At 52.6% G+C, this 22901-nt stretch overlaps 1 protein-coding gene and 1 non-coding gene across 2 annotated transcripts in view; one reads left to right on the forward strand and one right to left on the reverse strand.

The window, feature by feature from the left end:
• Positions 1-22901, reverse strand: part of LOC138381925 (sodium/nucleoside cotransporter 1-like) — a 162031-nt gene that overhangs the window by 7176 nt on the left and 131954 nt on the right. Inside the window, exons 9-17 of the mRNA XM_069466571.1 lie at positions 21973-22053; positions 21464-21544; positions 18750-18875; positions 12284-12414; positions 10291-10459; positions 9978-10175; positions 6682-6763; positions 5915-6013; positions 5721-5832 (exon numbers count right to left, since the gene is read on the reverse strand). Coding sequence (XP_069322672.1) covers positions 5721-5832; positions 5915-6013; positions 6682-6763; positions 9978-10175; positions 10291-10459; positions 12284-12414; positions 18750-18875; positions 21464-21544; positions 21973-22053 — 1079 coding nt within the window. The remainder of the gene's footprint in view (positions 1-5720; positions 5833-5914; positions 6014-6681; positions 6764-9977; positions 10176-10290; positions 10460-12283; positions 12415-18749; positions 18876-21463; positions 21545-21972; positions 22054-22901) is intronic.
• LOC138382085 (U6 spliceosomal RNA) lies at positions 7747-7853 on the forward strand. Its single transcript, XR_011233257.1, has one exon. It is a non-coding gene; the product is annotated as a U6 spliceosomal RNA (small nuclear RNA).

Here is a 22901-nt window from a genome sequence, read left to right on the forward strand (position 1 = left end):
CATCCAGCTGTCCTTCTACCCATGCTCATGTGTCCTTCAGCCAGATGGTGGTACCTGTTACTTCCAATCTGAGTTTATGAACGAGGTCCTGGCCATTCATTTATACCCATGCTGGTTTCTTCTGTCATCTCTGCCTTTCCTTCCTCACTGGGACATTTTGCCACAGCAGAGCCAGGGGTCCACGCAGGGCTGACTTTCCTTGCAGAGTCTCTTTCCTGAATGCCTTCAGACTCCAGTGTGGAACAGGCGCCTGGCTGTGCAGCCTGTCCCCCACTTCCATCACAAAGTCGGGGCTGGCACGGTTGAGCTTATGTCACCATTCCATGTCTTTACCAGAACTTGGTCCACGGCAGCAATTCCCCTCCCCCCGTGGGAGTGGGCAGCAGTCCCCAGGCAAGTCAGGAACTCACTGCCCCCCTTGTTGGTGGGCAAGTACGATGCCCCCTAGATGAGGTCCTACCCCCATCCCTGTTCCTGCTATAGCCTATCCCTGTCCCTGTGTGCTCTGGGCCAGGACTTTCTACCATTCTCTCCCACAATGACAGCTCGTCCCCAACATGAAAGCCCTCAGGATGGAGGATTTCTGAAGCAGGCATGAAGCTTCTTAACACGCTTCCTTCCTAACAAGTCTGCCCCCTTTGAATCCCCTCCCAAGGCGGTGTCCAATCTGTCGTCTCATCACGTCGTCTGGGTTACACCCAGGAGATCGTACTTACCGTGTTGTGCTCTGGCTTCATCTTGGACTTGCTCACGACGCATGCGCTGTCTGCGCACGGATGCTGAACCACCGAGAATCGGGTCTGGGGTAAATGCTGAAAGCTTGCTATGCGTCATGTGAGGAAAAACTGAAAGAACTAAGGGCTCCTGGCTCAGAGAGTGGAAGCCTCAGGGGTCACCATCCTCAAATAGCTGAAGGGCTGGCATGTGGAAAAGGGAAGAACATTTCTGTAAGATTTGTATAAAATTCGACTTTTTAAAAATAATGAGTATTACTTTGGTGTGTAGGAAAACAAACAACAAAGATATACACATGAGATGAGATTTGAATGGCCCATGAATGGCCCTGAATGGCAAAACTCAGATCAAAGCACAATACTTTTTCATGCAAAATCAGAAAAGAACCTTTTCAGAAGTGGAGCTCTCCAATATGAAATTAGTTGCTCTGAGAGGTAGAGAGGTTCTTGTTTTTGATGAGATGTAAGCAAATGATGAATGACCACTTGATTGCAAGAGAAATGAGGGGTTTAACAAAGTGGCTATCCCAGGCAATGACCCTTTGATTGCAAAGAGGAACCTTCTGAAATTACCTTGGGTTCAAGGGGATTTGGGGCAAGAATTCGGTTCTCATCGAGTCCGAGGAAGAGCTGAACAACTGGGCTGCGGGAAGGGTGGGAATGAGATGAGCTCCAGGACACAGCCCCACCGTGGTCACTCCGCTCCCAGCTCTCTGTTTCTGGGTTTTATAATTCAAACCCTTTCCTGAGATTCTGAAAGGCCATTGGCAAGAACGTGGATTTGGCTTCCCTGAGTCAGGCGTTCAGTGCTGGTTCACTCGTGGGAGTGGAGTCTCGTGATTCAAACATAAAAACCTGGTGACAGAGACCATCCGTGCAGTGGGTGTAAAAATTCTCATAGAAGTTGGGTGGGGAGGCAGACACCCTCACAGTGATGTCTAAGGTCCTGTCCAAACTCAGGGCTCACTGATTCTGAGTCAAGAGTAATTTCAAGCACATGATGTTCTTCACGTGGTTGGAAAGAGGTCAGGACCAATTAATATTCAGCTGAAGGCATGAGCTCGAACTGAACTGAGGGGGCAGCAGAGGTAAGAGCAGAGCCCTGGGAAGAAGGGACAGAAAGGGGATCAATGTAGCCCCCTGGTCAACCCCCAGACCTTGGTGGTCACCTACTGGGACATGCATTGGCCAGGACAGAGCTACCCATGGGCTGAATTACAAGTGACACTGCAACTTTTAACATCAACTTTACCATTTTAGAACAGTTTAGATTTGCAGAGAGCTTGCACAAATAATACAGGGCTCCCATAAACCCCACACCCACCTTCCCCTACTGTTAACATCTTACATGACTATGTGCTACAGTCTGAATGTTCATGTCACCCAAAATTCATATGCAGAAATTCTAACTGCCGAGGTGATGGTATTAGGAAGTGGGGCCTTTGGGAGGTCATTAGGTCATGAGGTGGAGCCCTCACAAATGAGATTAGTGACCTTACTATGATTACTTTTTTAATAATTTAGTATGGCTGGGCATGGTGGCTCATGCCCGTAATTTCATGACTTTAGGAGGCCAAGGCAGGAGGGATCACTTGAGGCTAGGAGTTCGAGACCAGCCTGAGCAACAGCAAAACCCCATATCTACAAAAATAGAAGAATTAGCCAGGTGTGGTGGTGCTTGTGTGTAGTCCCAACTACTCAGGAGGCTGAGGCAGGAGGATTGCTTGAGCTCAGGAGTTTGAGGTTGCAGTGAGCTACAATGATGCCACTGCACTGTAGCCCAGGTGACAGAGCAAGACTGTGTCTCAAATAATAATAATAATATAATTTACAGATGGAATCTCACTATGTTGCCCAGGGAGGCCTCACGTAATCCTCCCATCTCGGCCTCCTAAAGTGCTGGGATGACGGGCTTGAGCCACTGTGCCCAGCCAGGTATTAGTGCCCTTCTGTAGGGGCCTGAGGGAGCCTGCTCACCTCTTCCACCATGTGAGGACACAGCAAGAAGCTGCCATTTGTGAGAAACAGGCTCTGAACAAACCCTGAATCTGTCGCTGCCTTGATTTTGGACTTCCCACCGTCCAGGACAGTGAGAAGTAAGTTTCTGTTGTCTATGAGCTATCGAGTTCATGGTATTCTGCTCTATCAGCCCTAATGGACTCGGACACTGCGGTACATTGGGAGCCTTGTGTTCAGGGGCTCACAGTCCTCGCGGGAACGCCCTGGCCATGTGACGAGTGTGCAGGGTGTCCAGGGAGGGAGGTCGGGAGAGTCCTTGGACTGTTCCACGACCCAGCTGGGGGAGCCGAGGCCAGCAGACAGGCCGGGAGGGGCGCACGGCCGATGCTGGCGCCGGGGGTGCCGTCCACAGCAGCAAGGCCTCCTGGCAGCAGCGCACGGGGAGTGGGAACAGGTGGCAGATGCTGGGGGCGGGGAGGGCCGCTGCACAGAGAAGGCAAGGGCCTAGCTATGGGCTGTAGCAGTCAGGCCCAGCCTCCCCTCTGCAGAGCTAAAGTCCTGAGGGCAGGGGCTCAGGTCGGCCTGTGAGGGTCACAAGAAGCAAGGCCAGTGCCCACTGGAACTGAAGTCCGCGGCCGAGCAGAAGCAGAACCTGGTTCACTGGGGTCCGCTGGGGGCTGCCGCCCAGAGCTGCACACTCCTCTGCCTCAGGTCACGGCTGTCCCCAAGTGCAAAGGAAGCTGGACCTGGCAGGTGAGGGTGAGGCTCAGTGGCCACAGGGACAGGGTACATCCCAGGTCACTGCAGCCCCCGAGATCAGAGCAGCATGGACATAAGGGAGACGGGAACTCCAGAAACACAGGCAGGGAGGGGTGTCAGGCCTGACCGACCGGCGCAGAGAGCTCAGGGTGGGAGGAAAGGCGGGGAGAGCTGAGGACAAGCCACACAAGGAGTTCCTTGAACCCCAGCAGCCAAGCACAGAGGCTGAACACCGCAGCTTATGGAACCAGATGGCCTGGGTTCAAATCCTGCCTCTGACTCCTGCCGTCTTTGTCACTTTAGGCACGTTACTTCACCTGTCTGGGCCTCTGATATCCATCCACTAGGGAGAATAATAGTACTCACCTCATGGGGTTGTTGTAAGGATGGAGTTAAAACACAGAAAGCGCTGAGGACAGTGCCTGCCCACAGTGCCACGTCAATATCTGCTAGTACTGCAGTTACGTGCAGTGAAGCAGTTTGAACATCAACCAACATTTACCAAATTGCATTCCAGGAAACCTTCAACTAAGAGAAACTGCCATCAGAAAACTTCCTATGGTCCAATAACCTTGGAAAAAGCCTCATAGCATACCCATACCAAGGTCTGACAAGTCCACAGTTAAAAAAACCAAATAGAACTAAAGTCCCAAACAACCCTGTCCAATTTTATTCCAAGCCTGTGCCTCTTGGAACCCTCTGAGCACCTCATGGGACGGTGCTGCACAGGACACCAGTGTGGGAAGTGCCATGGGGGAAGGCAGTGGGACAGGAGTGTCCGGGACACATCATCTGCGGGGAAGCCACGGAGAGACCCTAGTGCCCGGGAAGGGAGGAGGGGAGCAGGCTTCGGTGTGGGATCCACAGCAGAAGGACAAGGTGCATGTGAGGGACCCCAAGGAGAGGGGTACGGAGAGGACCAGGATGACATTTGCATGCGGAGGGGAAACACAAGGAGGCACAGGTGAGCCTGAGAACTCACGTTGGGGGGAGGTAGGAACTGGGAGTGCAGAGAGAGGGGCTGGGCTGGGAGGTGTCCTCGCTTTACTGAAGGCCCCGCTGACTCCATCGCCCCTGCCCTGTTAATGTGGAAAGCCTAGTAGGTGCTCACGGTGCGGGTGCAGAAAGATTTCTCACACTGGGGTTAGGATACATAAAGTAAAAAGTTTATCTTCTTGGAAAGAGTGCGAGAGAGAAAGAGAGAGGGAAGGCGGGGAGAACAGGGAGACACTGTGGCACCCCAAAGAAAGAGAAGGGGTGTCAGCAGCAAGGACCAGTGGCCTGCTGATTTTATGGGGACAAAGAGAAAGAAGAGAATTAGTGACTGCTGTCAGTTAAAGCAGAGGCGGCTGAGGAGTAAGTAGCAGGGGCTGCAACGTCAGCTGGTCCGTCTTTCCTGCTTTTTCTGCTCCCGGACACGCGGTTATCTCTGAGATGTAGTCAGGCTCATGGCAGGGGATGCGATTTGGCCTGAGATATGGTTTTGGGCAGGAAACTGGGGCCTGGAGCTTGCCCCCTGCTGTCCCTCCAGGGGCTTCCCAGGAACTCCTGGAGGCTGTAACACAAATTCTAAAAGCAGATTCTGGCCATGCAAAGAGAAAGCTCTGCAGGCCCTTGTTGTCTGCTGGCTCCTTCCAGGCCTTTGTGAGCACAGGGGTCCCTGCAGGGTGCCTGCCAGCCAGGCAGAGACAGAGCAGGGACACCGCTCCCGACTCATCTGCACATGCTGGTAGGAAATTGCGGGATTAGGTATGTTCCTGTCATTTCTGCAAGGTGGCTGCTTTCATTGCCAAGTGTGGGACTGAGGGTCTAAGCCCTGCGGCTTCCCTGAGGAGGGTCCTGGAGAGGGGAAGATGGGGACAGGGGCTTCCTGGGAAAAACAGCCCTCGGAAGGCACAAGGATGTCCGTCCCTGCTACGCACAGATCGGGTGGCTGTAAAACTGACAGCAGGTGTTCAGGGCCCCTGGGCCGAACTCCAGGCCGACGCTAAAAGGAAAGCAGAGGTTTCTGTGAGACCTGCAGGCCGGCTCTGCTGGCCACTACCAGGCAGTACAGCCCTGGGAAAGTTACTGCACGTCTCTGGTCCACCTTCCTCTTCAAATTCGATCCTCAAGCCTTCACTTCCTCCTCCCCTGGCCACATCAGCTGCAGCCATGACATTTGTACCTCTCCTCCTGGTGCCAAAGGCATCCCCAGCCACGCGGGCCTCCCGCACGCCATCACCGCTGGTGCCCCCGTGCCCCCACGGCCCCGTGCCTGGCCCTCACCTCTGGAAGGCCTGGCGGCAGCACTGGTACACCTCAAAGCTAGTGCTGCTGAGGGTTGTGTTTAGCAGGGACATGCAGTCGACCTCGGCCCCCCTGGGCACGTAGAGGATGCCTGCAAGGGAGAGCAGCTGGTGAGCAGAGCCCCCGCTAGAAAATCATGGCCCCAGGTGCTGCACCCGCCAGGCTGCACTCACCCACCACGCAGGCGTTGACCAGGTTCACACAGGTGCCTGTGAAGAGCGCTCGGAGCACGATCCGGGAGATGTCGCTCCTCCGTTGGGGGACCATGGAGGCTGCAAAGGAACAGAGTGCTCGGGCCGAGGAAGCCACGTACCTCTCTGCCCATGTTCTGTGGCTCTGGCTATGTCTTCTGACCTCCCTTCTGCTTCTGGGTGGCCAGAGGGACAGACGTTGTCCTCCTGGCCACTTGCTGAGTTTGGGAGCATTTCTGGCCTGGCTCGGACCCCTAGGTGATGCCCCACGTGCCATTAGTGGCAGGTGCAGGAAAGAACCTGAGTTTGGAGTCAGGCAGACCTGGAATTAAACACAGGCTCAGCCACTGACTAGCCTGGGCCATCACTTCACTTCTCCAAGACTCAGTTTCCTCTCTGTAAAATGGCATGATGATGCCACCAGACAGGTGGCCGTGAGGAGTGGACGTGCTATTTGAAAAGAGCTGAGGACGGAGCAGAGCCTTCCTGCCCACTGTAGCTGTGGGGAAGGCAGGCCAAAGCCTCGGGGGACAGGCCAGCACCACACCTCCTGTCCCGAGCCAGGCTTGGCCTGCAAGGCCATGGTGCTGACCTCCTGGGTGACCCCCAGCCATGGAGAACATGGGCTGGGACGAACCTCCATGGCCGCCTTGTTCAGGTCCTGCCTTGGACAGGCAAGACAGCTGAGGCCCACAGGTCCCAGCAAGTTCAGGCCCCCAACTCTCCAGGACACAGGGGAGGGGACTCACTCAGGACTCCAAGCATGATCCCAATGGAGCTGAAGTTGGCGAACCCACAGAGGGCAAATGTCGTGAGGATTTCTGCTCTGACCTGAAATATACAGATGAACGGAGAGGGGCTCCCTCAGAGGGGATGGGCACCCCGATACCACCCAGGCTCTCTGGCCTTAATTTCACACCCATCCAACATGTCCCTGCCCTTTGAGCTCTCTGTGCTGTGCCCTCCCAGGCCCCCCCACTCCCACCTCTCCCACCTGTCCTTCAACCCCTTCATCTTCATCACCAGCCGTTCTGGGTGTGACTGCCTCGCTCAGTCCTCTCACTCTGGCCCTACTAAGCTCTGTCCCCGACACTCTGTAGCCCTGTGCCTCTGGTTGCTGTGCTGTCATGCCAGGAGCGGGGGAGTGTGGCCTGCCGGACAGAGTAAGGGACTTGGAGCCCAGCCAACCTGGCGTCCAGCCTTGTGCCACCAAGTATCAGCTCGAACAAGTCAACAGACTTTTAAAGGTTTCGCTGCCCCATCTGGAGTGTGGGAATGATAGTGCTTGCCGGGCAGGGCTGTCCTAAGGACCATCTCATGTTTGGGAAACTCGAGGCACAGAGCGCGTTGTTTGAGTAAGGCGGCTCTTCCCTTCGTTCTCAACAGATGTTTAATGCCCCAGAAATTAGTCTTAAGAGCCAAAACGAAAAAATTTGGAAAGAAAATTGGTTTAGGTCCATACCTCACACCATATACAACATTAATTCTACATCACTGAAGCAAATAAATATTAATATCTCAAGCATGAAATGATAAAAATATACATAATTACTGTTGTTAAAAGGTAGTATTACTGCTCTCATTTTGGAGAGGAGCAAAGTGATGCTCAGAAGGCTTAGGGAACTGAGGCAGTTGACACAGCAAGAAGGAGGCTGTGTTAGAATTTATACTCAGCCCTGTCTGACTCCAAGTCTCCTGGCCGTAACTAGAGCATCATATAATCTCAGGACTATAACGCTTATCAAATAACTGTCTAAGTTTAGAAATAATAGAAGCAATCACAACAGAAAAGCTTTGGTGTAAAAAACATTCCTGTGCTCACTTCAGCAACACATGCACTAAACCCAGAACGACACAGAGCAGGTTAGCACGGCCCCTGCACAAGGCTGACACGCAGATGCGTGAGAGATTCCATGTTTACAAACAAAAACCAATCCCTGTTTACAAAAGGAAGGGGGAAAAAAAGAAAAGAGTAAGAAAAATGCAGGTAGGAAATATAATAGAAAAGCCCTAACGTCTTTATAACAAAGAGTTTATATAAGTATTACTGGGAAAGTATTAAGGCACCTGTATCCCAGCCTGCTCACCTACAGCTGTGCTCCCTACAGCAGCCCGAGTGATCTTAACATGCAAACGGCCCCATCCTCAGTAACTTCCTGCTCCTCTGCCACTCTCTTTTACAATCACCCCTGCTCTAGCTGTGCTTATCCCCTCTCTGTTCCCTAGACAGACCACGTGCTTTGCAACCTCAGGGCCTTTGCACACGCCTCTTCCCTTGTCTGCAATGTTCTTCCCAGCTGCTCCTGGCTGGCCCCGTCTCCTTCCTCCAAGTCTTAGCCTAAATGCCACACTTCAGGGAGGCCTCTTCTGACTGGAGCAGCCAAGGAAGACCCTTCTCTGCTTTTTCTTGTTGTTTTCTTCATAGAACTTACCATAAATTGTGGTTATTTATTTTTTATTCCTTCACTTTCTTATACTGTCTGTGTCTCTCACTAGACATAGGTTCCATGAGAGTAGAGACCATGTCTGTCTGATTACTCGCCCCCACTTTTTGCCTTTTCTTTTCTTTACTTTTCTTTCTTTTTTTTTTTTTTTTTTTCATGACAGGGTCTTGCTCTGTCACTCAGGCTAGAGTGCAGTGGGTGTCATCATAGGTCACAGCAACATCAAGCTCTTGGACTCCAGCAACCCTCCTGCCTCAGCCTCCCAAAGTGCCAGGACTACAGGCGGGAGCCACCGTGTCCACCTAACTGCCCCTTTCGTCCTGGTGCCCAGCGCCTAAGGGTCTCAACAGATACCTGCTGAAGGATCTAAGTTCATAAAAATGACTCCCAAGGGACATGCCTGCTATTACCTCTGAGGAAGGCGAGAGACCAGGGCTGAGGGCAAGGAGTGAGGGGAAACCTGTGTTTTATGCTTCACACAGACTATTTTTAAACTAAAGACTACATTTCTTTATCATTTAAAAAATAATCAAAAAGACAAGAAAAATATTTCCCGTTAAAAGTTTCCAGTCGCCCAAGTAATGTGAATTAATACAATGAGCTATTATTTGCTCATTAAAGTAGAAAATCTGTTTTTGCAAAGAGGCTACTGAAAGCTGTTTGGTGTGCGGTGAAGCAAATGCTCGCCACACGACCGGGGCCTGTCATTTCAGCTGATGGCCTCAGCTGCTGTCACCCTTTGGGGAGGTTCCCGGCAGCAACCGCAGAGGACTCCTGTGTGACTCAGGCAGCCCACATCTGGGACAGCTCCTGAGGAAATGATCCAGGAAAAGGGAAAAGTGCTACGCATACGGATGTTCATTTCAACACGGTGGCTAATAGTCAAATAATGGAGTTGACCTGAATGGCCCAACAGCAGGGACGTGTTAAATGTGTTAGGTCACATATATGGAAAATGATGCTTACGTCACAACAGTAAGTAAACAACAGAGCTGGCCACACCCCAGTGTGGATGCTCTAACAGCAACAATGTAAACGCTCTCTTCAAAAGAATAGAAGAAAATGGAGAGAACAACAGTTGTTATTTTAGGAGGTGAGGTTACGGGTAATTTTTTCATTCTCAGTAATGTTACTCGAGCTTGCATTCACTTAGAAAGGTTAATTTTATGGAGCTTCGGAGGCTTGTTAGAACAAACTTTAACCAAAGAGCCAAGCCCTGGACGGCACGCAGTGTATTAGCAGGGGAGGGGACGGTGAGCTCTGCCTGTCTCGCTCCCTCTCCCGGCTCATGGGAAGCTCAGGCTATGCCTTCGGTACTGTGGCAGGTACTGCCCCCTGTGTTCCAACTGAAGGGGCAGGCGCAGCGGCTGGCCCAATGCCCCAGCGGGTGGCCCATGTAGACCTAGATCTCAGCTATCTCAAACAAGGCTCTTTCTTCACACCTGCACCTCGGCCTCCTGAGAGGCCCCAAGACAGATGGCAGCAAAGCCTGAAGCCATCCTGTTTCCCAGGACCATAGGATGTGGCAGGGTAAGTACCACTTCAGTGTGTCTCAGCCAGGCCCAGGGAGCCAGGCTGCAGGGGGGGATGGAGACACTCACGGAGATCCACTGCTTCCTGGTGCCAGCCCACTCCTCAGCCCCTGCCAGGCGGCGCTGCTTGTACGTGGAGAGTTCCTGATAGGCCACAAACTCATTCACAAACAGCTTTATCCCCAGTAGCTCAGCCACCACGGGGCAGTCCTCCCAGGCCACGCCCATCAGGAAGGCCACAGGCCGCAGGATGTAGGAGCAGATGAGCTAGGGTGTGAGGACAAGAAGCATAGCTGGGACCCTGTGCTGGGCCCAGGCCACTGCCCACTGCCCACCCGAGGCCATCCCCTCCACAGGCTGAGCGGGCTGGCTGGACCCACACCTGGAAGCTGAGCCCATCGATGTCCACCATGTTTCCCAGCCAGGAGAGGACAGCATTGATGAAGGCCAGCACAGCGAGGTACGCAATCAGGTTGGCAATAATATTGGTGACCAGTTTCACTGAGATGGTGGCCCCATTGCTGACTGCTTCTATGAGGTTCCGAGCATCTCTGTTGTTGGGGTCAAAAGTGATCATTATTGGCCTGTCCCCACAAATGGCAAGGGTCCCCATCCTACAGGCTCAAGGAGAAACCTTGGACAGAGCAGTTCAGAGCCACAGGACCCTTGTTTTCCCTCTGAGACCCAGAACATGAGAGAGGGGCTGGTCAAAGCGCTGGGATGAGACCCAGGTTTCTAGCACGGTGCTGGCCCACACGGATGCCATTAGCCACATGTGGGTTTTAACCACATGAAGGGAGGCTGGTTCAAACTGACTTGTGCTATAAATGTAAGACACACACCAGATTTTGGGGATTTAGTATGAACCGATGCAAACTATTTCAATAACTTTCACATTGATTGAAATATAAATGTTTTATGTTGAAATGAGAATATTTGGGGTATGTTGGCTTAAGTAAAATATCTTATGAAAATCCCCCATTTCTTTCTCCTTCTTTTGAGACCCTGTGACAAAAAAAGGACAAAGAGTCTACTTAACATTTCAGCATTAGAATATTTTGTTTATATTTTTGTCCTTTCTGTTCTTTCCTTTTTTTCTTTTTCTTTTGAGACAGGGTCTGGCTCTGTCGCCATGTGTAGAGTACAGTGAAGTCATGACAGCTCACTGCAACCTCAAACTCTTGAGCTTAAGTGATCCTCTTGCCTCAGTCTCCCGAGTACCTGGTACTACAGGCCTGTGCTACCATGCCTGGCTAATTTTTCCATTTTTAGTAAAGATGGGGTCTTGCTCTTGCTCAGGCTGGTCTCGAACTCCTGAGTTCAAGTGATCCTTCAGCCTGGGCCTCCCACAGTGCGAGGATTACAGGTGTGAGCCACCTCACCTGGCCCTCTGTGGGCTTTTTAAAAGACAGCTAGAGGAAACTGAAGATGACAGAAGCAGCTCATGTTCTCTTTCCATGGGACAGCACTGCCCTGGAGCCTCAAGACGTTGTGACATTGGGGTTGCCCACTGTGTCCCCAAGCACATTAGTGCACAGGGTGCGTTTTCAACATTTTTTAAGGATTAAATGTGACACAACACTGGTTAAGACTGTGAGGAAGAGATGCTAGGAGGTAAGTGAAATCAAAGACAGTGCGAAATACGTCAATAGGTGGTTGACACCTGGTGGTCAGGGCTCAGGCACGTGGAGGAGGTGGCATGAAGCCTTTTCATGACATACATACACAGGCCACAGGCCACACCCCCAAATCCAGGCCTCACTCCCAAGCCTGGACCAGTCCGCTGTGTCCTGCTGGTCAGACAGTGGAGATTAACATGTGAGAAGCAGAGTCTGCATGTTTGCAAGCACTGTGGTTTGAATGTTTGTTCCCTCTGCAACTCGTGTCAAAACTTAACCCCCAATGGGGCAGTAAGGGGGGAGGGCTTTGAGAGGTGATTGGGTCATGGGGGCTGACACTATTTTGGATCAATGGGTTAATGGGTTATCAGGGGAGTGGGACTGGTGGCTTCATAAGAAGAGGAAGAGTGACCTGAGCTAGCAGGTAGCACACTCAGTCCCCTCACTACACGATACCCTGCACCATCTCAGCACTCTGCAGAGTCCCCGACAGCAAGAAGGCTCTCAGCAAATGCAGCCCCTTGACTTTGGACTTCTCAGCCCCCATAAATGTAATAAATGAATTCCCCTGGCTTATAAAGGACCCAGTTTCAGGTTTTCTGTTATAAGCCACAGAGAATGGACTCAGGCACAACCAGGGCAGCAGAAGAGGACAGGCGGGCCTGGGCTGGTGGAGGACAGTGGTGGGCAGAGGGAACAGGACCCTGCGCCTGTGCTCCATCCCCCACCCCCCGCAGGCCCTCCTGCTGTGCTCACCCGTAGGTCAGTTTCACTCCTTCCTCCCTCTTAACCTTGGACTCCTCCACCTCCGGGTAGACCAGCTTGGAGAGGGCCAAAGCACAAGGGGCAGCCATCACGGACGCAGCAATCAATGAGGCGGCATCGATCTGCAAGAGTGAGGGTGGGGGTGACAGGCGGACGGTCAGAGAAATGTTGGGGGCCAAGGACTGAGGCTCAGGCCAGCAGGGGACATGTGTAGTCTCCCCACTGCTATGTCCTCGTTGTCATTACTGCTGTGATCTTTGCTAATAATAACACCTTTGTGCACAGAGGGTCACAGGCTGTATGTACAGGTCTCGTATTTCCTTCCAGAACTTCCCTCAGTTACACAAGTGCTGCTATCCCCATTTTACAGATGAGGAAACTGAGGCTCCAATGGATTAAATACAACTTACCAAAAATAAAAGAAGAGAAGGCGTTAGAACCCATCACATCTTTTGGCTCCAAGTTCAAGGTGCTTCCTTCCTTTATAGGAAGTTTTTTAGCTCTCTGTCTTTAATCATTAATCCCCATTAGCTGAGTTTCTCTCTTAATGAGGGTTTTGTGGTGGTTTTCAACAAAGCTCCAGAACTGATAGTTGAGAGATGGATTTAAGAGGTAACCCGGGCCGGGCGCGGTGGCTCACGCCTGTAATCCTAGCACTCTGGGAGGCCGAGGTGGGCGGATCGTTTGAGCTCAGGAGTTCGAGACCAGCCTGAGCAAGAGCGAGACCCCACCTCTACTAAAAATAGAAAGAAATTATATGGACAGCTAAAAATATATATAGAAAAAAAAATTAGCCGGGCATGGTGGCGCATGCCTGTAGTCCCAGCTACTCGGGAGGCTGAGACAAGAGGATCGCTTGAGCTCAGGAGTTTGAGGTTGCTGTGAGCTAGGCTGATGCCACGGCACTCACTCTAGCCTGGGCAACAGAGTGAGACTCTGTCTCAAAAAAAAAAAAAAAAAAAGAGGTAACCCGATTCAACCTTAGCGTAGGTCATGTCCTAATGCAGGAAACGTACTCCCTCTATAGGATCTCACTTTGAATGCTCACTGTGACGGGGAACTCACCACCTCAAGGCAGTGCATGACACCGCTCCTGTAGTTCGAGAACTGTTTCCCAGGAAATCTGCCGCCCACAACAGCCATCCGTTGGCCCTGGGTCAGCCCCCAGGACCGCCCCCTGCATTCTCCCTCCTGAATTTTCATCCCCACTGCGGCCCCAAGCCCTTTGCTTCCCTGTTCTCTTCCACAGAGGTAGATGCGACACTTTAACTTTCCCCAGAACTGTGTCATTTACTGAGTGGGGAAATTTGAACCAACTCAAACATCTAACAACAGGACAATGGCCACACGCTGTCACGCTGCCACTGAAAATGATGGTGCTCAAAGCCTGGTGATAATACGGGCACGTGCCCACACAGTCCCACGCAGAGAATAACCAAGACGACGGGGGAGAAAACAAACCCCAGCGATGCACGGAAAGAAGAGCAGAAAGAATACCCCGGAATGTCAACGCACTGGCTCTCCTTGGTACCAGGGTCACGGGTGATTTTCTTTCCTTTCTGCTTTTCGGTATCTTTCAAAATATCCACGATGTCATTTTTATGATTGTAAAATAGACTTGTTCTCCTTAAAGTTTATCATAAGCCAACCTCATTCTCAAATTTCAAATAAAAAGGTGAAGGAGGAGGAGGGAAGTTGAAGTCCACACTCAGGCTGATAAAAGCAAAGGCAGAAGCCCGAGAATCACCCCGTTGTCACCCCAGGGACGTACCAGGAACTGCCGATGGGAAGCCAGGCGGGAAACGCTCCCAGGCTCTGAAACCCCTGGATCGTCCTTCGTCCTCTTCTAAACCCCAGTTGTTCTTTTCCATGACAAACAGAAATTCCTTAAAACGTGGACAAGAACCAGCGACAGCCTGACAGGTGTGCGGGCCCCGGGTCCTGCTCCCTGCTGGATGAAGCCCCGCTGGGGGCGGTGTCCTCTCTGCACTGTCTGGGCTGGGCGTTGGGACTTCACCTCCCTCCTCCTCGGTGGCCCAGCTCCAGTGGGGACAGTACCAACACCCGGAATCTTGGGACTTTTCCCTCCACCAGCCAGGACTCTGCCCCTTCCTCCGGCTTGTAGATTATGTCTGGTTTGTAAACTTGGGTCCCAGCGGGGAACATACTCTGCAGTTGTCACATTCCTGGACACTGTCCTCTGAGTGGGCCAGTGGTGGCCACAGCCTCAAATGCCGCGGCCAGTTGTTTCCTGCTCCCTGTGGAAAGGGCTGAGTCCTGCACAGGCGGGGCTCCCTGGGTGCTGGGTCAGCTCCACCCAGCCCCCCCACTGCCAGCTGCTCTGCAAGGCCCTGACATCCCCAGCCCTGCCTCCAGGCACCCGGTCAGGAATGCCTTCTGTCCTGCCACCCTAGGGCCCACTCCTGCCACGGCCCTCCTCTCTCTGACCCAAAGGTGTCCCATGTGGACAGGGATCAAGGATAAGACCGCCCCACTTGAATTTTCTAAAGGCTTTCTGCTGAGAAAGGGAGTAAATCCAGACAACTGCAAAGCATTAAATGGACAGTTTCAGAAGGACAGATTTCTGACCCCGACATGTCGGGAAAGAACTTTCGCTCCTTCACCTCCACGCGAGGCATCTCCTGCCTCTTACTGTATTTAATCCCCGCCCTGCCGTGCGGTGGGCAGTGACTCTGCCTGTTGTACAGATGGGGACACTAAGCTGTGGACTCACATTCGGCCCTGCTCGGGGTCTCACAGGCCCTGTGCACAATTCATGGAGGAACATGGGTGGCCAAGTGCTCAGTGTCACCCGGCCCAGCCTGTGTTTGCAGCTTGAGGCTCACATCTGGGTCTCCTCTCATGGGGTCCCTGAGCCGGTAGAGGGACAGTCACTAGGGGGTACCGGGGGAGCCGCTGCCTACCTTAGAGCCTTGGGGAAGCACGGTGTGCGTGCAGCTGTGGGTGGGAGTCACAATGAAAGGGTTCAGCTGTGACCCCTGGAGCTAAGGACCTGGGGGGAAGCCTAGATCAGCATTGCTCAATACAAATATTATGGGAAACACATCCATAATGTAAAATTTTCTATTACAGTAGCCATATCTTAAAACGTAAAGAGGCACAGGATAAATTATTTATTTCTCTTGAGACAGGGTCTCACTCTGTCACCCTGGCTAGAGTGCAGTGGTGTCACCATAGCTCACCGCAACCTCAAACTCCGGTGTTCAAGGGATCCTGCTGCCTCAGCCTCCCGAGTAGCTGGGATTCCGGGTTCAAGCACCATGCCTGGGTAATTTTTCTATTTTTTGTAGAGATGGGGTCTCTCTATGTTGCTCAGGCTGGTCTTGAACTCCTGCCAAAATTATTCTCCTGCCTCAGCCTCCCAAAGTGCTAGGATTATAGGTGTGAGCCACTGTGCCTGTTAATTTTAATAATATTTTATTTATCCCAATATAACCAAAATAGTTTCTTTCCACCCGTGCAATCAATATAAAATTATTAATAAAATCTCAATCTTTTTCCTGCACTAAGTCTCACTGCATGTCACATTTCAAGTACTCAACAGCCACGTGTGGTCGGTGGCTACTGTGCTGACGGCGCAGGCCTAGAAATGTCCGTGTTTCAGCAATAGGAGGGGTGCGGGGCAAAGGGAGCCAGAGGCTGAACAACAGAGTGAAAGGTCTTAAGGATACGGGGGCTTGGAGGAGACAGCAAGAGGGACTCTTCTGGGATAAGGGGGCAGGAGTTAAACTACAAAGGGAAGAGGGGGGAGGCAGGGTGCTGCAGTGGCGGCCAACAGCCAGGTGGGGGCAGAAGAGAGCTTCTCCGGAGACTGGATAGGGGCAGATCCAGAGGTAGGAGGGGAGGAAGAGAGGAGGTGAGAAGGGGAAGATGGGAAGAGGGGAGCAAGGGATAAGGGGAGGAGGGGAGGAAGACCTGTTCCAGGCTCTCCCCCTGGGCCAGCTATGTTGTAGCCTGGGGCTTCCAAACCACAGGCTGTGACTGGAGGCCCAGGGACACACAACTCACCCTGGCCACCTGCACATTCCTTGCAGCTAAAGGGAAGTAGGTTCCAGGCTCTGTCCCTGGGGAGGCCAGATTACCCAGGGCTGGGCCTGGACTGTGGCCTGAGAAAGGGAAGGAAGGAGCCTGGGTATAAAGCCAGAGTGTAGAAAGGGAGAACGTTCTTCCAGTATTTCGGTTTTAAGCAGTGGCTGGGAGCCGCAGTGACACTTTCACACTAGGGGAACACCAGAGGTATTGTTTTCATAACTGTAGGGACCAAAGCAAGGTTAAGACATTTAAAAGTCCCTGGGTCCTGAAAATATTATGGCATCGCCTTCTCCAATGTTCTACCATGAAAAAAGTTTCAGGAAGAAAGTTTTGGGTTTTGATTTCTGAAACATCAAATTCCTTCCAAAAACAACTGGCAATGGGTGGGTGGGGACTGCACCAGCTCTGAGGAGCCCTTCCCGGGCCTCAGTGAGACAAGGTGCAAAGCAGATGACAGTCTCGGGCGCTTGGCCAGGAACCAAAGTCCCAGCGTGCAAGGGGCCCTTCTTGAAAAGTCACCGAGCCACCAGCTCTGCCCAGGCAGCTCTGTGGGGAGTGGAGCTGAGCGTCTTGGTGTGGCCCAGGTGTCCTGAGTGAAGGACAGAGTGAGGGGCAGCCTGGCTTGTCCTCTTACCCACCTCGAGGCCACCGCCAGGGACAGAGACGAGAGAAACAGGTGTAGTTCGGGATGAGAGAAGGGGACAGCGCAGGTCATTCTGTCGTCGTCCCACCCACACACACGCAGCATCAGGACAGCCTGGGGGACAGGCACAGGCAGCTCAGGGTCTCTCCCCAAACCAGGTGTCCTCGCTCCGGGGCTCAGTGGCATTGCCACACATGGAGTAACTCGCCCCCTCATCCCCAACCTGCAGAACATTCTGGTTTTTCTTTGTTCACAGTTACAAATAATGTCAAAATTTTACATTGTTTGAACACTTGTGAGGACATTTCTGTATCATAATATTCCTCAATGGATCAGAGGGAAGGAGTATTTTTAAATTGACTGATAGATATACAAAAAATAAAATGTAACTTAAAAAGTTTTAAAACATTGATTTATAAATGTTCTCCAAAAAGGTTATAGCAAATTAAACTCCCACCACAAGTGGGTGAGTACCCCAACCCCTGGCCCTTTAGAGGCGCATACAGTATTGCCTATCATTTAGAAGAAATACAGATATTATTGTTTGAATTTCTTTGAACATCAGTGAGCTTGAATATGTTTTCATAATTTATGAAATATTTTCTCCTGAGAAACAGTGACTTTCCCCCAAAGCACGTTTTTCATTTACATTAGTCAGCTCTGTCAACTATTTCTTTGTCCCTCTGGATTTTGTGTCTTGCCCAGAATGTTACAAGAAAAAAGCAAGTTGCAGAAAAGTACGGGTAGAATCACCTCATCTTTTATGAAAAACAAAGCAAGTGTGTGTGTTCAGGTGTATGTAATTAGATGGCCACAAAGAAAGCTCTGGAATGACATATTTTTTAAGTCAGTGGGTCTGAAATTGACCATCTGTAAACTGGGCCCCAAACCTGTGTTTCTGATTGTGCAGGTCTGGGGTGGGCTGAGACTTTGCATTTGTAGCAAGTTCTCAGGTGAGCCGATGGTGCCGGCCCACGGACCACACTTTGAGAACCACTGCTCTAAGCTGTTAAAAGCAGTTCCCTGTGCGAAGTGGGGTTAAGAAAGAAATTTTCAACTGTCACTTTTGCAACAACCGAGAATTTCTTTGACAGTTAAGGAAAAACCCACCGTCTCTGAGGATCTGCAAGTGGAAGCACAAGGAAGTATAAGGCACCGGCATCCACAGCAGGTTCCTCTGCCTGCGGCGCAGGAGGAGGACTGACACTGGTCTAAGCGCCCGGGTCACACCGCTGTTATTTGACCTACAAGTGCGGGTGATCAGTAGCTGCACCAGCAATAATGTCGGAACAGAGGAAGGACGTGAGCCCACACAGTGTGGGGAGCGGGCAGGGAAGGAGTAGGGCAGCTCTCCAGGGACAGCCTGGGTGTGGGACTGTGGAGAAGTGAGCATGAGTTTTGGGGTCACACAGATCAGTCTCAGATCCTGGCATTGGGTTTCTCACTTACTCTCTACGCCTCAATTTCCTCATCTGTGAAATGGAGATATTAAAACAACTAGCACATTGCCTGGTACGTAGCAGGCACTCCGTACATGGAATACTGGGAGTCTTTCCCCCAGTGACCATGGGAGAAGCCTGAGCAAATGGTGCAGCCTCCAGGCCTGCCTTGCCCAGGGGACGCCTCTCCTCTCCCCAGCACAGCAGCCCGGGCTCCAGGCTCAGAGGAGCCCAGGGCTGCTCTGGCCAGAGCTGTGTGGGGCTCCCACGAAGGTGGGTTTCAGGCCCTGGGCACAGCCAAGCAGAAGGAGCCTCTACCTACCCCAAAGGAGATATAGACGCCCAGCAGGCTGCCAGCAATGGTGGAGTAGCCTCCAGTCAGGACAACGTGGATTTCAGAGAGTGTCATGTCTGCCACGTGGGACTGGATAAGTAGAGGAACCTCGGTCTGCAAAGAGGAAGGATGTCAGACAAGCAGAGCTGGAGTGGTTGGGCACTCCTTCCACTGTCCCCCAGCCCATGAGTGGACAGGTCACAGTGACACTGTGCCAACGGCCTGCCATGTGCCACCACCCACGGAGCACCTGACCACCGTCACTCACAACCTTCTGAGAGAGGAGCAGTCACCCCCACTTCCCAGCAAAGCACACGGAGGCTCAGAGAGGCTCAGAGAATGAGCCCCGCTCCGCACAGGGGTGGGAAGCAGGTGCCAGGCCTGAGCTGTAAGGAAGCCCTGGGGGTGGCCAAAAAGGAAGGGGCTGGGACGTTAGATGGTGTGTTCGCTTCAGAGCACTGGGCAGCCTGGCCCTCCCTCACTGTTCACTGAATGCATAGTTATTGAGCACCTACTGTGTTCCAGGTACTGCTCCACAGAAAAAGGGTACCAAGTGAACAAGACAAAGTCCCTGCCCTGTGCAGTTTCTAGCCTGGGAGCCCAGGAGGGTGGGAAGGGCTTAAGCAGGTGGTGGGGGACATGGTTCATCAGAAAGGGACCAAGTAGATAAGCGGTGGCACTTTAGATGGTGACATTAATAAAAGCTATGAGGATACGTGAGAGAGAATGCCTAGCGCTTCAGGGGCATTTAAAATTGAGTAATCAGCAAGGGGCTCCCCGGGGAGGTGACCCTGGGTCTGGGTTAGCTGAGAGCTGAAGGAGCAGCCACAGGATTTGGGGACACAGCACCCAGGCAGAGTGAAGAGCAGAGGCCCAAGGCAGGAATCGGCGCAGCGAGGTGAGGAGCTCAGCAGGCCTGCGAGTCTGCCGCAGACACACGGGTGACTGGGCGCGGGTCCCGTGGAGGCAGAGGAGGGCAGGGCCCCGGCAGGGCTGGGAAGCAGGTGAGGAGTGGACCGGTTCCAGTGGGGAGTGGCGCCATCTGCTCTGTGTGTTTGAAGGGTCAGGACAGACAGGAGGGGCGGGGCTGGAAGCAGGGAGAAGAGGGAGGAGGGTGGCAGGGCGCTGTGGATGCCACCTGGAGGCAGCGCTGCAGGACTCAGGGGATGCAGGGAGCCAGGGAGGCAGAGGAAGGCAGGTGGCTGTCTGAGGTCTGTCTGAACACCCGCATGGAAGGTGCCAGCATTTGCTGAGAAGGAAAAGACTTGGAGAGGTGCAGGTGTGAGGACAGAAGGCAGGTTCTGTCTGCTTGGACTGAGCGTATCAAACGTGAGATGCCCCTTAGAAACCGGAGACGAGGGGCAGGAGCCAGGCGGCCATGGCAGTGGAGAGTTCAGTGCAGGGGTGAGGACTGCAGAGCAGGAGAGTTGGCTGGGAAGCCCTGGGGTGCTGCAGCGCGGGGAGGGGTGAGCGTGGGAGGACAGCGGGCCTGGCCTCGGCATTTGAGGTTCACATGACACTGGTGCTCCACGCAGGTTCCCCAGGGCCTCCCCTTGGGAGATGCGGTGAAGCCCTGGGGTCTAGGTCAGCTTGAGCAACAACTTGTCCAGTTAGGTTACCTTGGGAGGTCCTCACGTCACCCAGTGTCACATTCACCTATGTATGTTCTCAGCAAGAAACACTGAGCACATTCAGCTTTTCACACAAAATAAATGCTGTCGTATTTTAATATCCCTTTCTTTTGCCTTAAGGGAGTTTTGGGTAATTAATCTGAGATCACATCTGTCTTAATTAGCTAAAAATAAAAACAAAAACAAAAACCACCAAAAACTCTTTGAAATTGACACACTTGCATCACAACAAAAAAGATGCAAATGGGCTGGCTGCGGTGACTCAGGCCTACAGTCTCAGCACCTTGGGAGGCCCAGATGAGAGGATCACTTGAGGCCAAGTGTTCAAGATCAGACTGGGCAAGAAGCAAGACCCCATGTCTACAAAAAAACAGTGAGATCCTATCTCTAAAACAGAAGCAAAAAAAAAAAAAAATTAACTTTAAAAGACATGCAAATATTCTCCAAAGTTTCCTAAACTGTCCATTGTAATATGGCATCTTGTGGCAAGTCTGTCTCTTAGCCACTAGAATGTCAGGGAGATGGGTCAGGACAGAAACTGGAACACTCTGCAGAGGCTGACCCTCAGGAGGGTCAGGCCTTCTGAAAGGGACTCAGGGCTGACGGTGTCTTCAGAGGCACACTTACTTTGGAAAATGCATTTTCAGAAAGACAGAGGAAAGACAAGACAAAATGATGTAGTGGAACAACTCTGGCCGGGAAAGAGAAAACTGGGACTCTAAGTTGTGGCTTGTGGTTGTGGGATCTTGGCCAAGTCATTTCCACCTCAGAGCCTCAGTTTCCCCGTGTATGAAATGAGCGATGGGACTGCATCTGTAGGATTTGGGAGTCCTTAGGCTGATGAGGCAGCTAGAATGGTAGGAGGTGCCAGACAGATGGCGTCCTCCCTTGCATGACCCAGGCAAATGGGTCTCCCACATGGAGCATCGCTGGGGCAGCAGCCTTTGGGGACCATGGGAGAAGGTTCCAATGGCTCTTTCTCGAACTGAACCAGAGCTCCGGGGACCCAGGGATCCATCCTCTCTGGGGAAGCTGCTGATGAGCACGTGGGCAGGAGGCTGTGGTACCCACCTGGCTCACAACGATGTTTGCAGCCACAGTCAGGGTCTCAGTGGCAGTGGTGCCCATGGTGACCTGCATCGGCCAGGCAATCTGGAAGGAAGCAAGGTGCTCTTTGTGGGCTGACATGGGCAAACCCCAGAGTCAGAGAGAGTCGGGTAGAAGTACCTGACACGTCTTCCTTCCAACTCCCAGCCTAGTGTGGGACCCCTCACCACGTGTCCCCAGAAGGCCCATTCATCTTCTCCTTCGATACCTGCATTGATGGGGCTTTTCCACTTCCCAGGCCACCCATTCCACCTTAGCACAGCTCCAGTCCTTAGAGCAGAGCTTCTAACACGGGAGGAGGAGGGTCCGGGAGGGCGAGGGCCTGGGGAGCAGGGGGCTCCGGGAGGGCGAGGGCCTGGGGAGCAGAGTATGTGGGGAGGGGCTAGGCTCTGGGTGCAAGGCATTCTGGGACAGTGTGACCCCTGAAGCTGGTGACTCTGGGAGAGCTGGGGTCACCAGCACTGGGGACTCACCTTCAGGATCAGCCACTGCAATAGGCCCAGGTAGTAGAGAACTGACATAACGCAACTGAAGAAAACAATGATGGGCAGAACCTGTGGGAACAAGAGTGTAGGGCCTGGTCAGAGGCAGGCAGGGCCAGGAGCCCCAGACAGCCCACGCAGACGCCTCACAGGGTCAAGGAAGCAACTCTGAATTCACACGAAATTCCCGGTATTCCACTCATGGGGCCTCTCTGAGGCAATTCTGCCCCCTCTGTTCCCCTCTGAGTAATGCCCAGGCCGTCCTGGGCCATGGAGGGAGGGGCCTGAGGCACCACTGTCACCCCTGCTTCTTTGTCTGGAAATGGGGTAAGATGCCACCGCTCAGGGCTGCTGTGAGGGTTGCAGTGTCCGTCCTCCTTCACAAGCTCAAACCCTGGCCTCGGCCCTCGGCCCTCACCCCTGTCCTCTGCTTCGAGCCTGATTGAGGAGACCTGCATCGTTCCGGTGTTCCAGGTCCACTCAGTGCCAGCAAGCTCAGGAGCAGACTCATGTGACACCTGCAGCCACCACCTTCTCCTGTCACCCGGTACCTGGCGCCAGGCCCTGCACTGCTGGTCATTGACCCCAACATCCATCAGTTCTCCCCTCAAATCTCTTTCACGTCCATTCGCTCCTTCCCAGCCCCAGGGCCCCACCCTAGTGCTTTTTCTTTTCTGTGGTCTGATTTATAATAACTAACTGGTAAAAAGTGAAGTGTCTTCTGCTGGAGGACTAGTGAATAAGCTAGGTGTAGCCACACAATGGTGCACGGAAAGGAGACAAGAGTGAGGAAGCCCTATGACACTTGGGGAATGATTTCCAAGACAGTTTATCAAAAGGAAAGAAGGAAGGTGCACAACAGGGTGCATGCTGTGCTCTGATGCGAGTGAAAACCAGGGGGCAGCTGGCGTGGTGGGGCA

The sequence above is a fragment of the Eulemur rufifrons genome, chromosome 3, assembly GCF_041146395.1.
Source record: "Eulemur rufifrons isolate Redbay chromosome 3, OSU_ERuf_1, whole genome shotgun sequence".
Lineage (NCBI taxonomy): Eukaryota > Metazoa > Chordata > Mammalia > Primates > Lemuridae > Eulemur > Eulemur rufifrons.